A 14,070-nucleotide genomic window follows, 5' to 3' on the forward strand; every position below is an offset into this window, starting at 1 on the left:
CATGTTGTTAGCAAACTGTTTAATTAGAGTCTCAGCTCTCCCTAGGAACAGCACTCTGGTTTATAAATGCTAAAATTAATAGAGCTGGGGTGGACTTTATTACATGCAATGTATTTAGTTGGCAATGATGATGTCTCCCTTACAGCAGCAGTTAGAATAAACTGCATTTTTAATGGCTCTTGGAAAACAAAAGACAACACCTAAAAGATTTTAGATGAAGAAACACCAGGTTTCCTGGTCTCAGTGCACCATACCAAACCTACTCCACTGAGGGCTGCAAACACTAATGAGTAATTACAGCCCACAGAGAGATTTCTACTGGGGATCTTGTCCACTTTGCTCCAATCTGAATTTACTATCAGAAGATTCATAACCTCTGTTGTCAGCTTCACTTCTGCAAAGAATGGGCACATGGAGAATTTAAAGTGAAGTTAAAATGGATTTCAATATACCCTTCACAATAATAGTTGGTAAAACTAATTACAGGGAGAAAATTGGAGATCATTCATTACCCTACTAAGCAAATTAGGATTCGTTAACAAAGATTTATAGTGCCAGAGAGAGGATAACAAGGATCCTCTTTCCAACTCTATTCACAGGGGACATGACAGTTTATGGTGTGGTGCTGTCCCAACAGCCACTGTGCAGTGCCTTTGTGGACCTCAGGGTGTTTCAGATGGACACACACTTTCACACCAGCAAAATACACTTAAATGTTTGGCTTCTGAAGTCAAGCTCTAAAATTAACTGAGCAGCTTAACCTACTTGCAAGAGCAGTTTTTTATTTACCAACACCACTGTGCACGTGATGGAGCAAAGGACTGCATCCCTTCTGCAGCCTTAGCAGGTTGGACTTCTTGAGCTCCTTTCAAACAACGCTTTTGATCTGATCTGCTCTCTCCTGGGGAAGCCAGTGGGTCCTACTGCACTCCACTGGAGTGGAGTCTCTTCACAGCCCCTCACCCAGCATCACAGACCTGACCACCTCAAGGAACACAGCTCAGCTCCTCAGGACCACTGCCAAAACACATGGACCAGGCAACGAGGGAAAACCTGCTCTTTGAAGGGCTCTCTGAGAGCACAGAATGTGCTGCTGTAACTAATTCCACATTTCTTCTGCAGGATGATGCCTCAGATGAAAATCCCTCCCAGTGCACAGAGAAATAGCTGGCCTTATCTAGGCCAAAGATTGGGTTTTCCATCACATCCATACCAAACACCACTGGTGCTCCCCTTATTCTCCCTGGGATGGGTTTTTAGAGCTCTGAGTAATGTAATGCAACATTGCACAAGCCAGTGTCCCAGTGGCACGCTGGAGCTGCACAAACATCTGCTGAACCCAACCCACTCAGGGCCAAATTGGATAGCACAACTGATTAGCCAGAGCCTTGGGGAATAAGCTCACGATTTATGTTTGCCTGAGTCACCAACCCATGTGCAAAGCACAGTTTTAGCTTTTCTTTCTTTTTTTTTTTTTTTTTTTTTTAAGGTGGAGCAAGAGCTCTGTTTGGAAAAGAAGGGTCACAGGAGTCTTCTGCCTTCCCAATGTTATTTCCATCACCAGCTTATTACCAAATTCTACCCAGTTCTGAAAAATTCACAAACTCTCTGCATTTGAAAAGAAAATAACACAAACATGCACTCAAAAAAAAAGCCCCAGAAAACATTAAAAGAGGAACAGAAAATACTCAGAAACTGGAACAAAGACTCAAGAAGCAGACATATACAGAAATGGAAATTAAGTTGCCAAAAGCAGAGAAACTGTACACTTGCCAAAGAACCTGACAATCTTGGGAATCAGAGTTGTTGTTTAGAAGCAAAAGACTCAGTTATTTAAGTTTTGATTTCTTCTCTGTTCTATATTGCAAACCATTGAACCTCTATCCACTTCAACAGGAATTTGGCTGTGTGCAAGATATACAAACAAGCAAAAACCATCCTTCAAAGCTAGGTAAGAGAAAAAGCTTTACTGTTATACAAATTCTAATTGTATTCTAAAACATCTCAACCTTCTGAAATCTCAAGACAGCTGGACAACATTAAAAACTCCCATAATTCAAACAGCTTTCCTTTTAAAGTTAAAAAGATGGTGATTTTTTTTTTTTCTAAAATTCTAACTACTTTCCAATTATCTGATCTGACATCTTGATGAGATATAATCTACCTTATAATCTGTCTTTGATGAGAGACAATGACAATTTGCAATGCAAAAAATATCACAGACAACTGGAAGATCTTCCAGGAAGTATTAAGTTATGATTTCTTAGGGTGCACCAATATTAACAGCATGCCTAAATTTTTTTTCACATGCACCAATCATAGATATGGTGATTTTTTTTTCTAAAATTCTAACTACTTTCCAATTATCTGATCTGACATCTTGATGAGATATAATCTACCTTATAATCTGTCTTTGATGAGAGACAATGACAATTTGCAATGCAAAAAATATCACAGACAACTGGAAGATCTTCCAGGAAGTATTAAGTTATGATTTCTTAGGGTGCACCAATATTAACAGCATGCCTAAATTTTTTTTTCACATGCACCAATCATAGACTGGACTGATCCCACAAGAAGCAATAAAGTCAGGCCAGCACAAAAGGCTCCCAGGAGAATTGGAATTATTTTTACCTCCTATATTCTGACTATTGGTTAAATAATAGGCAAAAAGGATGGGAAAGTGTCTTCTTTGACAAGGACACCAAGACAGGTGAAACACACCAACAAAAATGTCTCCTAAACAGAATCTACAGAAATACCAACACCTGTGAAAGGAGTAGGAGAGAGTTTTTCCCAACTGAAATCCAAACTTGAAGGTGAATTTAGAGCTCATTGACAACTTTGCACCATCCCCTCTCCTTCAGTGGCCACTGGGCCCATTTTGCTGAAGGCAGCTCATTCCAAAGTCAGTTCAGTCCAGGGCAGCTCTATCAGCCAGCTGGGTGTGGGTTGGGCTGATCACCTGATGGAGATTCCCAACCCTCTCCACTGCCAAAGCAGGCTGGGAATGGCCTCCAGAGCATTTTTCCTTTCCCTATTGCTCTTCCAGAAGCACTTACACAGAGACAACAAGATCAGAAGAATTCCAGCTCTGCCAGTCAGATATTGATCTACTTACAGTATAAAATCAGGTAAGATTCCAGCTTCACACTACCACTGAAATTGCATAATGAATTACTAGGATGGAGCTATCATAGAGATATTGGAGGAATGATTTCGTGTTCCTGGGAAGTGTCAGCTTTATAAATGTTCCTTAAACACTCAGTGATCTCTAAAGAGTAAGAGGATCTAAAAGTCATTTTAGCTTTGCTGTAGCATGCACAAACATTGCAGACACATGGCCCATCCCATCCCTCAAACCTGAGTGCCTGGTGCAAGCAGGGTCCTCAGAGGGGATTCCAAGCTGGATTATCTCTATGCTAGCAACATGAAGATTCCATTAATACTTGATTTAAACAGCAAACATGTGCTACTTAACCCATACCTCAGTGTTCATTCCTTTCTGAATGAAACCTGCTTCCCTCTGCAGTAGATGTCCATCAGTCCATTTTCACCTACCTGGTTCCTCTGTTCTCTCTGGTGAGCTGCAGTACAGAATATTTCATAGGCCAGTGTACAACATACACCAAATCATCTCCAAGGGCCAAAGCTTTATTATTATCTATTAAACTAGAAGTTATTTTTACTGTATTTGAGACCAATGACCCCTGTTTTGATGTTCTGGGTTAACACCAAACACAAAAACTAACAGTCTTTCCTAGTCAAAAGCTTTGGAAAAAAAGAAGTCAGTTCAAGTGCATATTCCTTTAAACATTGATAATACAATAATTACATTGATCAGAAACATATGCTAATTGGATCACTCTGGAGCATTTTTCTCATTGTCTGGTACCACCAAACACATCTGGGTTTTATTTACCCCATGTAAGTTAATAAGAGTATGGGCTTTTTTAAAACAACAAGCAAGATAATCCTAAAAACAATTTTCCAAAGTGAAAAGGGAGGGGAAAAAAACCTTCATGTTTCATCAAATACTGTGTAAGTGTAAAAAGAACTTTAAGATAGAAACTGAAGCACATTTTCTACCTACTTGGCTATTAGTGAGGAAAGAAAAAAAGGAAGTTAAAGACTCTCAATACTGTGACTATAGAAAAGAAACAGCTCAGTTAAATATATTAATGGCACCAACAAGGGATGTCTCCCCCACCTACACAGACCCAAATTGGAATGATTTAAGGTGCCAATCCATCAGCCCTAGAAGATGTCAGGCTTCTTCTTGTTACTGAATCCCTTGCTCAGGAGAGCTGGAAACTTTCAAGCTTTCTGTTGGAGCATAGGGGATGCTGACACCTTCCAGATTTTCACTTTAGTGGACCAACCCACAGACAGTATGGTGCAGGGAACAGCAGATGGCTTCTCTTCTGTTACCTCTGCTGCCTAGAGAGGAAGCTGAGCACTGCTCTCAAACCATGCATATTCAGCTCTCCCTGCAAGGAGAACACGGCTCATTTATCCATGGCACAGCCCCCCAGCCCATAATACACCCGTCCCATTCCAGAGAGTGTCTACACACCTCTGTATGACTGCAATTTTCCCAGACAAAGGAAAGCAATTCATTCTGGACTATGGAAAGACATTTAAGGTTTACTTTTAATTCTAAATAAATGTTGAGCCATTTGGTATAATTTTTCCCTTCATCCCCACCCTCTTAAAAATATATGACACAAATCAGGGCAAGTGATGAAAAAAAGGAAACCAGCTTGTTTTTGTTTCACAACTTACCTTACACTGATCTAGGCCTTGGTGTAATTAGAACAACTACCACAAAACTTTTCCACCTGAGGATGCTCTTTTCATACCTCACCACCAGCAGTGTGAACATTCTGTTTGTGCAGAAGTCCAATGTAAATCCAGCAGGACACAGCATTTCTCCAGGTATTAAGCAATTTTGGTGCAATTTTTGTGAGACCACATGTTCACAATTTAATCCCATAACTTTCTTACAGGATCACAGACGTCTGTGACAAAAGACTAAATTCACCATGAACTAATAGAAGAAAATGACTCTCTGGGAATGTGACAAGAGTGCAACCAAGTTTTTCCATCATGTAATTGAATACCATAGAGTTTACTTTTCCCCAGAGTTCAATGAGAATATAGGAGGCTTTGATTATGCTGATAACTTCACAGAGCAGTGCTATGGGACAAGGCTCCCATTTTACCCACCTGGTTTTGGACATACACAATGCTCTGCTTCTCCTACAGTTATTATAAAGGCAGAAAAGATGTGCTTGGAGAATATAGCATAAGTTGCAAGAGAAACAGGATATGAGCAATTTAGATATAAATCTTGGAAGAAATAAGCAGTACATTGGATTGAATGGAAATTTTTTTTCACTTCCAAACTTATCTGTGCAAGTAGAAGGTATATTGATGAATGTGGGAATGAACAGAAAGGTATGAATATAGACTGTTAAATCAATACAGGTGCATGCAAATTAATCACAAACCCAAAAAAATGGATCAATTCTCAAATCAGCTGGGGCCTGATCTGCTTCTCAGGACATAAAATGTAAATCTGGCATAAATATAACTTCTGTGTTTTTCAAGAGTGTCCATGAGCCACGGGCTTTTTTAGAAAGCAACAGGTAGAAATCACTGTGCCACATTCTCTGGGCTGTGGTACACAGGAGATGAGGCAAAGCATTGCAATGGGCTCTTGAAAATCTGTGAATCAACAAGAACGGGTGCAAGGGGGAATCAAGGTCCTACCATCTCCCATTAGAGAGCTGGTGAGACCACGGCTCATTTTATTTGCTATGATTGTGTAAATTAAGTGCTGTTAAAATGTATGTAGTAATTAAAATGACACCTGATCAGTTCAAGAAAGCACAGAGCGCCATGTTGGAAATGTTACTTGCAGGGCATTTGAGGAGGAAGGAGTGAGAAGGGTGCACCGAGCCCTGGGCAGAGGGGGCTGGGGGGTGTCCTGTGTCCTGTGCAGGGCATTTTGTGTGAGGAACACTCTGTGCTGAGGCACACGGGTGAAAGTGGAGGTACACTTACAAAGTAGCCTGTTCCCAAGCTGGAAGGAGCTGAGCTCTGCAATAAAACACAAAGACAAAGTGGAAAGTCAGTGATGGTTTTTAACACGTTCCAATCCACACAGCTCATTACCAGCCCTTTCCAAGCTTTTCATCACCACATCACAGCACCAGCGTCCTGCCCCTTGTCATCTGCTACTGAAACAAACACGCTGTTGCTTAATTTTTCCCTTTACATCTCTCAACGACTCGGAGATGGTAACGTGCTATTTACTGAATTCCAAGCGTCTGCGGGTGGACGTAATTGCCAATTTATTTGACAGGCAGCTGGGTAATGAATTAATGATGGCATTTCGCCCTGCACTGAGACTAAACAGACACTCATCAACCAGCCTCCCTGACATGCTGACATTCAATGCCCTGGACTCCAGCTCCTCAGCTTCATGGCCACAAAGGGGCAGGCGGGAGGGGGAGAAAGGGAAAAAAAGTAGACTGACTTCAAAACAAAAAGCCCGGTGGGTTTGGATGACTTTTTCAGTGTATGACCTGTTTGCCAATTTATTCCCGAAAGGCCCTGGTTAGTACACACATAGTGCTTTTCTAAAATGAGACATTTTGTAAACATAATTAGTAGTCTGAAATGTAAAGAATGCGTGGGCACAGAGAAGCTGCTTTAGTCAATGTACCATTTTCTGGAGAATGCAGTCACTACAATTTCCCATTTGGATGTCCACATTGTTTGACAAACCAACGATGATTTAGAAACAACAACAACAACAAAAAAAAAATGCAAACAGCAAATATCTACAGTGTGAAATAGATTTCAAAACTCAAACTTATAAAAATAATTAAAAATAATATTACTAACATGGAAAATAATCAGTTTGTTTAAATGCTTTTAAAAAAAAGCATCATGAAATTCAGTTTAAGTGGGACACGATCACAACCTCTATAGTCACAGGAATTAAGGAGATAAGTGGTTTTGTTTCATTAGTTTTTCATCTAAGCAATGGGGATTACACAGCAGGTTCTCTCAGAGACATGGGGGATCCTGGTGCTAATCCAGGTCAGGCTGTTCCATTACAGGGGCACCAGTGCCCAGCTCCAGGGCCCATGGGCACAGCAGCAAAAGCAGGGAAGCATTCTCTAGTGAGGCTGCCAGAGAACCAGTGTGGAACTCCTGTAGCTCCATTGCCACTCCTGCAGCTCCATTCCCACTCCTGCAGCTCCATTCCCACTCCTGCAGCTCCATTCCCACTCCTGCAGCTCCATTCCCACTCCTGCAGCTCCATTCCCACTCCTGCAGCTCCATTCCCACTCCTGCAGCTCCATTCCCACTCCTGCAGCTCCATTCCCACTCCTGCAGCTCCATTCCCACTCCTGTTCCTCAGCACAGCCTCCCTTTGCATGGTGACACAGCCTGGGGACAGCCAGACCTGCAGAGGGACCTGGGCAGACACTGGGAAGACACAATTTTTGTCACTTCACCTCTGTTCCAAGACAGGAACCCAAACTGCAGAACTGCAGTGCACAGCTCTGGCTATCAGCAGGCAAGGGAGCACCACACACGCAAAGACACTCCAAAGTCCTCCTGTGCCCACTCTTGCTGCTCCCCTGTGCCACTGTCACCCACAGGAGACCCCCTGGTGCCAGGGATGATGTCCCTGAGAGCTCTGCTTCCCTGCTGTCCCTGGAAATGACCATCCTGCAATGACCTGGGCACTGGCACAGCCCTGACCCTGCTCCCAGATGGGCACAGCCCTCTGGCACAGCCACTCTGTGGGCACAGGCCCTGCTTTGGGGATGCCAAAAAGATTTTTGCTTTTTATACATTTTTCATATATTCACAAATCTGTAGACTACTGCTATATAGTTACATAGCTCCTTAACTCTGGTCCTTTTCCTACCCTTTCCTTAGATTTTAGAACAGTAAGCTCACCTTCCTGGACTCTTCTTTAGTCTTTTTTGCCTCTGTAGTGAACCAAGGAGGATTTATTTTTCCCATATATTGTAGACATAATAAATGTGGAGCTAGAAGCTGGTGGGGGAGCAATGGGGGCTTCAGTGGAGGGCAGAATCAAGAGGGGGGAGTTACTTAATTAACTGTTCCTCTAACTGGATACTTTCTCTAAAGTATGCTAATTTGTTAAATTTATAAAATTGTCCAAGTCCTGTATCACATGTGCATTTTGTCATACTTGCACCTGGAGGACCTTCATTAAGGTAACAGCTTTTCATCATCTTAATATTGTTTGGCTTGTGACTGTTGGCAGCACTGGGAGCCCTGTGGCCCTGCAGCTCTGCAGCCTGGCACAGAGCACCCCCTGCTCAGCTCCCAACAGGACACACACTGCCTTCTTCTTCACTCTCTGCTCCATGCCACTGAGATTCCTTTCATTTCAGCTGGACATCTACCCACAAACACAACACGTGCAGTTGTTATAACCACTTTTGTTTCAGCTATGTACAGATGCCAAGCGAGTCCCAATCTTTCACTCACAGTTTTTTTAACTTACTTTACTGGCTGAAAGCTCCAAAGTTTGCATTCTGCATCTGTGTGTAATTTTTGTCTGCTTTTTATTCCAAGTTTTGGAAGGATAGAGTATCAAAACAAAACAATAAAGAGGAAGAAAAAAGAATAAGCAAACAAAATATTTCCCACTGAATATTTTCATTCCTTCAAAAGCAATGCTGCAATGGCTATGGGAGGACAGTCGAAACATAGCAGTCAAATGACTTTCACTGAACAACTGTGCATTTCCAGGGAACTTGAGTTTGCTGGATGGAAATATAGCCCTTCACACATTGCATGCTGCATATGGAGAGTACAGTTTGCAAACTCTATTTAATTGAAGTATGAAAGACTGTGCTGCACATGCATGAATGACTGTCAGCTGTGCTGTGAACCGTGTGCTGGCAGAGCACAGAGGCTGAAGCGAGGGCTATGCAAGGAGACAGCTTCTCACCTTTTGGGGAACTCCCAATAGCGAAAGGGTCCCACTACCCCGTGCCCAGCCTTGGCACCAACTGTACAGGCATCTTTACGAGCCCGTGCTGAGTCGTGATCCTGCACTGGCTGGCTCTATAGCTCTTATATAAAGTGTGCCTATAATAGAGGTAATGGTTTCACTTTCCGAAACCCTTTGCAAAATAGGACATTAGAAATACTGTTTGATATTCACACAACCACCAGCAGAAGCCTGCATCAGGTGCCCATCAGCAAAATATACTTGCTTAAAATTGACAGGGTTCTGGGCTTTTTTTTTTTTTTTTGGTTGGTTTGTTTCTTTTTGTTTCCATCCTTTCTTAAAGAAAAGAACTTTGGCCCAGAAGCAAAAATGTAGTAACCCTCGTGTAAGCATTAGTTTATTGTGTACCAAAGAAAATTACATCCTTGAGGTCTTGGAAGGCACAGTTATACCCATTTTGCATATATATTGTGCATTACTTGGGGAGCTGGGTGGGGAGAAACACTGTGTTGTACATATTTGTTCTGGCTATTGTTTATGCAGGTCTGACTGAATGAAGGAACAGTGGGTATCATTTCAATTTCTGATGTCAACATCAAATTACTTATTTAATTTCATGCCTGGCGAAGCATTGTATAGCTACACGCAGAATCATTTCACTTCATTTGTTATGCTGTGTTTTCTTGGCGATTGGCTTGCCTTCCAACTGACAGCTTTAATTACGACATGAATTTGATTGCACTGCCGAGGAATTAACATAATGCAACAAAGCATTTAAGCACCCAACCTTAGACACACAAACACACACATCCCCACCCTCGCAGCCACACGCACACAAAGCTCAGGCACTGCTGCTGAGCAGCTCCTGGCACACACACAGACACTGCTCTGCTCGTGTGCCTCCACACACTGCCAGCATCACTGGTGATATTCTGGACAGCGAGCAGCACTGAGGGTTTCAGAGCACATAACCCAAAGGCTGTCCCTCGATTTGTCTTTGGCTCTGTACAGGTGAGAGGGACGGGAGAAAAAAGAATTGCAAATACTCTGTATTTGGGGCTGAAACCATGAGCTGCCCACAAGATTACACTACTGGAGGGGTGTAGACATGTCTCTTCCTGAAGCAAACAGCCATAGACCTGGTGGGAAGGGGACTTCAGGATTTCAGGACTTGGTGCTCATTGTCAGCTCCTCACCGTGGCTCCTCTCAAGCACAAAGTACCCAGCACAGGAGGAGCACACAGCTACAGGGCACTGGGAGCTGGGGAGCACCCATGAAGGGTGCAGCAGCTTTGAATAGCTTTCTTGAGAGCCCAAGAGAAGACCTTTAATGTAGGGACAAATGGGAAGATTCCTGTCCCATACCCTGTGCAGGAACTGGAAAAACAATCCAGACAAAAAGGTGCCAGCTGCAGCAAGAAGTGATGAGGTGCTGAACCCCATCCAGGGACCATGTGGGAGAGGCTTTTGCTGTTCATCCCTTCACTGAAAGCCTGCAACCAACACCAGAGGCAGCAGGCAGGGCTGAGATCAGGTAGATCAGGAATTTAGCAATGTGCTCCAAAGAAATCAGGTGATTTGATTTTTGATTAGCAAAGAGGTGGCTGAACCCCTGAATACTTGGTGCATTCACCATCCAGGTCAGCTGTAACTCTCATGTTTTCCTCAGGTAAATCTCCTGGCTGTTTTGTAAAACATGACAAAAATGTATTCCAAAGAGGGAGGACTCAATTAAAAATAAATACATACAGGAAGATAAGGAAAAGAAGTTGACTGAGCTCCAAGCTGAGCAAAAGAGAAAGCGCTGCCATCTTGTCTCCAAGCAAGATCTCAACAAAATGAATTCTACTACTGGCAAGATTTTGATGAGATTAAACTGACTACAGCACCCTATATATAAAGGAGGAGCAGCTCTCCAATTTCTCTTTTAGGCCCCTGGAGCTACCTCTGCCCATAAAGGAAAAAAACAAGTTGTCATTCCTAAAAAAAACCTATACAGGGGAAAAAGGCAGAGAGCCAGGGGTTTATGAAATTCAGAGGGGGAGCTGGATCAGGGCACTGCTTGCACTGGAGCATTTGAGCAATCATTATCCCTAATCTAGCAGAGGTCAAATTCTCTGCTAATTATGTTCTCTCACAGAGGGGTGGGTGTGTGCACACGTGTGCAGGCGAGGACAAAGAGAGGAGTTGACAGAAATCAGTCTCACTGCATTGCATCTGACAAGAACAGAGGATATTCCCCTTCCTACTGTCTGATGCTATTTCAAGCCTCATTATGAGAAAAATCTCCTGTTTAACATGGTCTTTTCATTGAATTATCTTCTTTTCATTTTTGCCCACCTCTCACAAACGCTGCAAATTACCTGCTTGGATCTCATTAGCCCGGAAAGGAGTCACTCCTTGTAAACACACTTTGCATCACTCTGCATTATCCAAGGGCTGCAGGTACATTTACAATAGGCAAGTTGAAAGATCCCTGACAGGAGAGGGAATGAAGCCACTGACATGTCAGTTTGCAACTGGGTGTTCATTATCCCCTCTCCCTCATTCTGCATCTGTCACTGAGCTCTCACCAGGCCCTGCAGGAAGGCCTGTGAAGCTCCAATATTCCTGTTTCACCAGCCTGCTCAAACTGGGGATGGGAAAATGGATCATCCACCTGGAGAACAAGCACTTCAGTCATCAGCCACATTTCCATACAGGAGCCATGCTTAGCCTTACAATGCTGCCAGGTGACAATAGTGGAGATTTATTATATTTCATGGCCAAAATTTGCTTTCTGACCTCAGGATTAATATGACTGCAATGTTTTGTATTTTTTGTTCTATCTTCTGTTGGGTGCACTTTTTGTATTTTTTTTTTTTTTGAGAAAATGGCTGTAAAAACAGAAGCAAAGCTTCAGAGAAAAACTTACACTGTTGTCTGTAGCTTTTTCTGGACAGTAAATAGTTTGTCTCATTAGACATCTGACTTCTTCAAAAACTATAATTCAAAATAAACATTGGGAAGGTCCTGTCATTTCAGCACATAGGGTGTCTGACTTTGGGAGAGGGAAACAATGGGATGGACAGCTCTGAACTGGCTTTGGGAGGGGAATGAGGGGATGGACAGCTCTGAACTGACTTTGGGAGAGGGGGGGGATGGGATGGACAGCTGTGAACTGGCTTTGGAGCAATGGGATGGACAGCTCTGAGCTGACTTTGGGAAGAGGATAATGGGATGGCAGCTCTGAACTGGCTTTGGGAGGGGAATGATGGGATGGACAGCTCTGAACTGACTTTGGGAGAGGGCAGTGGGAAGTACTGCTCTGAACTGAAGGAGCCTGGGAAGGGCCACCACAGACCAGGCACAGTGAGAGCTGTCTCATGCGTGTTTTTCAAATCTCAGCTGAACTGGTAATGCCAGACCAGGGAGACACGCTTGTATTGCAATGAATTATCAAAGCATAAGAACTTTCCTTATTAAGCAAAACATAAATTATGTATAACACTTTCAAATATACATCGCCACATATATTTACATAACGTTTCTTTTGTGCAACCTGTGAATCCCTCTGTCCTCTCTTGGGTGCACTAGGGAAGTTGTATTTGCTCTCTAGTTCCTTTTAATTTGCCACAGCACCAAGACAAAGGAAAAGTATTGTAAAAACATCAGAGAAAAACTGGATTTGATGGGTGGAAGGGGACCCAGGACTCTGCTCTCACTGCCAGGTCTGGCAGTGCTATGCTGTGAGCTGGTGAGAAGCCCAATAAACCTCAGAGCTCTCCCCACAGTACACTGCAAGGGAACGACAAAGCTAAATTAAATCCATGTTTGTAAGGAGCTGTGAAATTTTTTGCTGAAGGTGCTGTGTAATTGTGAAGTTGGTTGCAGTGGCTTCCCAGCTGCCACAGGGCTCAGACAAGCCAGGATGATGATGGTGACAGGCTGACATCCAGCTGCCTTCCACTGCTACCTGTACAGAGCATTTCCTTACTACCTTCTCTGGTTTCACTCTCCTCTTCCAAAGAGATCTCACAGCCCTGAGAATGACCTCAGCTGACAGCTATGAAGGGCAAGCTCTGAAGTGTTTAGCTGAATGTAACCCATAAAGGCTGGCTCTGGGAAAGAAATGGACCTCTAAAATAATGTGACAAAGGGATGTGGAGAGAGAGTGCTACAGATTTCACACTTTCACAGAAAAAAAAAAATCAGGCATCTGTTCCAGTGATATGCACAATTCAGCAAAAATTGCTAGCTGTGTGCCTTCAGGCTTAAATTTGCACAACGAAATGTATCCTTTACAAAGGTATTTCTTTTAATGCCTGCTCAGTTCAGTTTTATTGGATTGGCCTATAGAGGACACCATCTGGTATCTGTCATCCAAATCTACACAGACATGCTATCGATAAAATCCCCATTTCCAAAATGTGGGTTAGTTAAAAGTAGGGCCAGATTGCTGGCTGGTACAAATTGGGTTGACTGATGTAGCTATCCATGCTTTTACCAGCAAAGGATCTGACCTACAAAATCCCCAATTTAGACGCTCTGTTGGGACAGGGCTTTCTTTATATTCTGTGTTGTAAAGCATGTGGCACAGAGGACACAGAGCCATGAATAAAACACTCAAGGATTGTGATGGTACACATAATAAATAGTAATCTAATTGCAGCAACAGAAAGATTTCTGTAGTCATTGCTCTGTCAGAACAACTCATGCGTGTCACTGGTAAATGACCAGCATTCTCCCATGGAGAAAAACACTCTCCACAGGGCTGCCATCTCAGGCCCTTCCACAGCACTTTAGGTAGAGCAACAAAGGCAGAGCTTATGCTATTGTTGGCCATGTTATATCAATTCATTATACATAACTGAGTCTCTCTAGACACTCAAATACTTCTCATAAAGACAGTACGTAGCCCAAAGAAATACATTCTTTTCCTCCAGCACTTGGGGTAAAAATGTTACTCACTTCTCAACTATGCAGAACATCTTAACTTCATTAAATGGCCTTCAACTGTTTCCAAACAGCCGAGTGTTTGCACACAGAAAGACATTGTATCAATCTTTAAGAAG

The 14,070-nt window shown here is 42.8% G+C and overlaps 1 protein-coding gene across 1 annotated transcript in view; it reads right to left on the bottom strand.

Moving 5' to 3' along the window:
- The window catches only part of AUTS2 (activator of transcription and developmental regulator AUTS2), a 773,887-nt gene that overhangs the window by 410,747 nt on the left and 349,070 nt on the right, over positions 1 to 14,070 (bottom strand). The window contains exon 4 of the mRNA XM_039732931.1: positions 6,070 to 6,105. Within this exon, the coding sequence (XP_039588865.1) occupies positions 6,070 to 6,105 (36 nt within the window). The remainder of the gene's footprint in view (positions 1 to 6,069; positions 6,106 to 14,070) is intronic.

This window comes from Passer montanus, unplaced genomic scaffold (genome assembly GCF_014805655.1).
Source record: "Passer montanus isolate IOZ18808 unplaced genomic scaffold, ASM1480565v1 scaffold81, whole genome shotgun sequence".
Taxonomy (NCBI): Eukaryota; Metazoa; Chordata; class Aves; order Passeriformes; family Passeridae; genus Passer; species Passer montanus.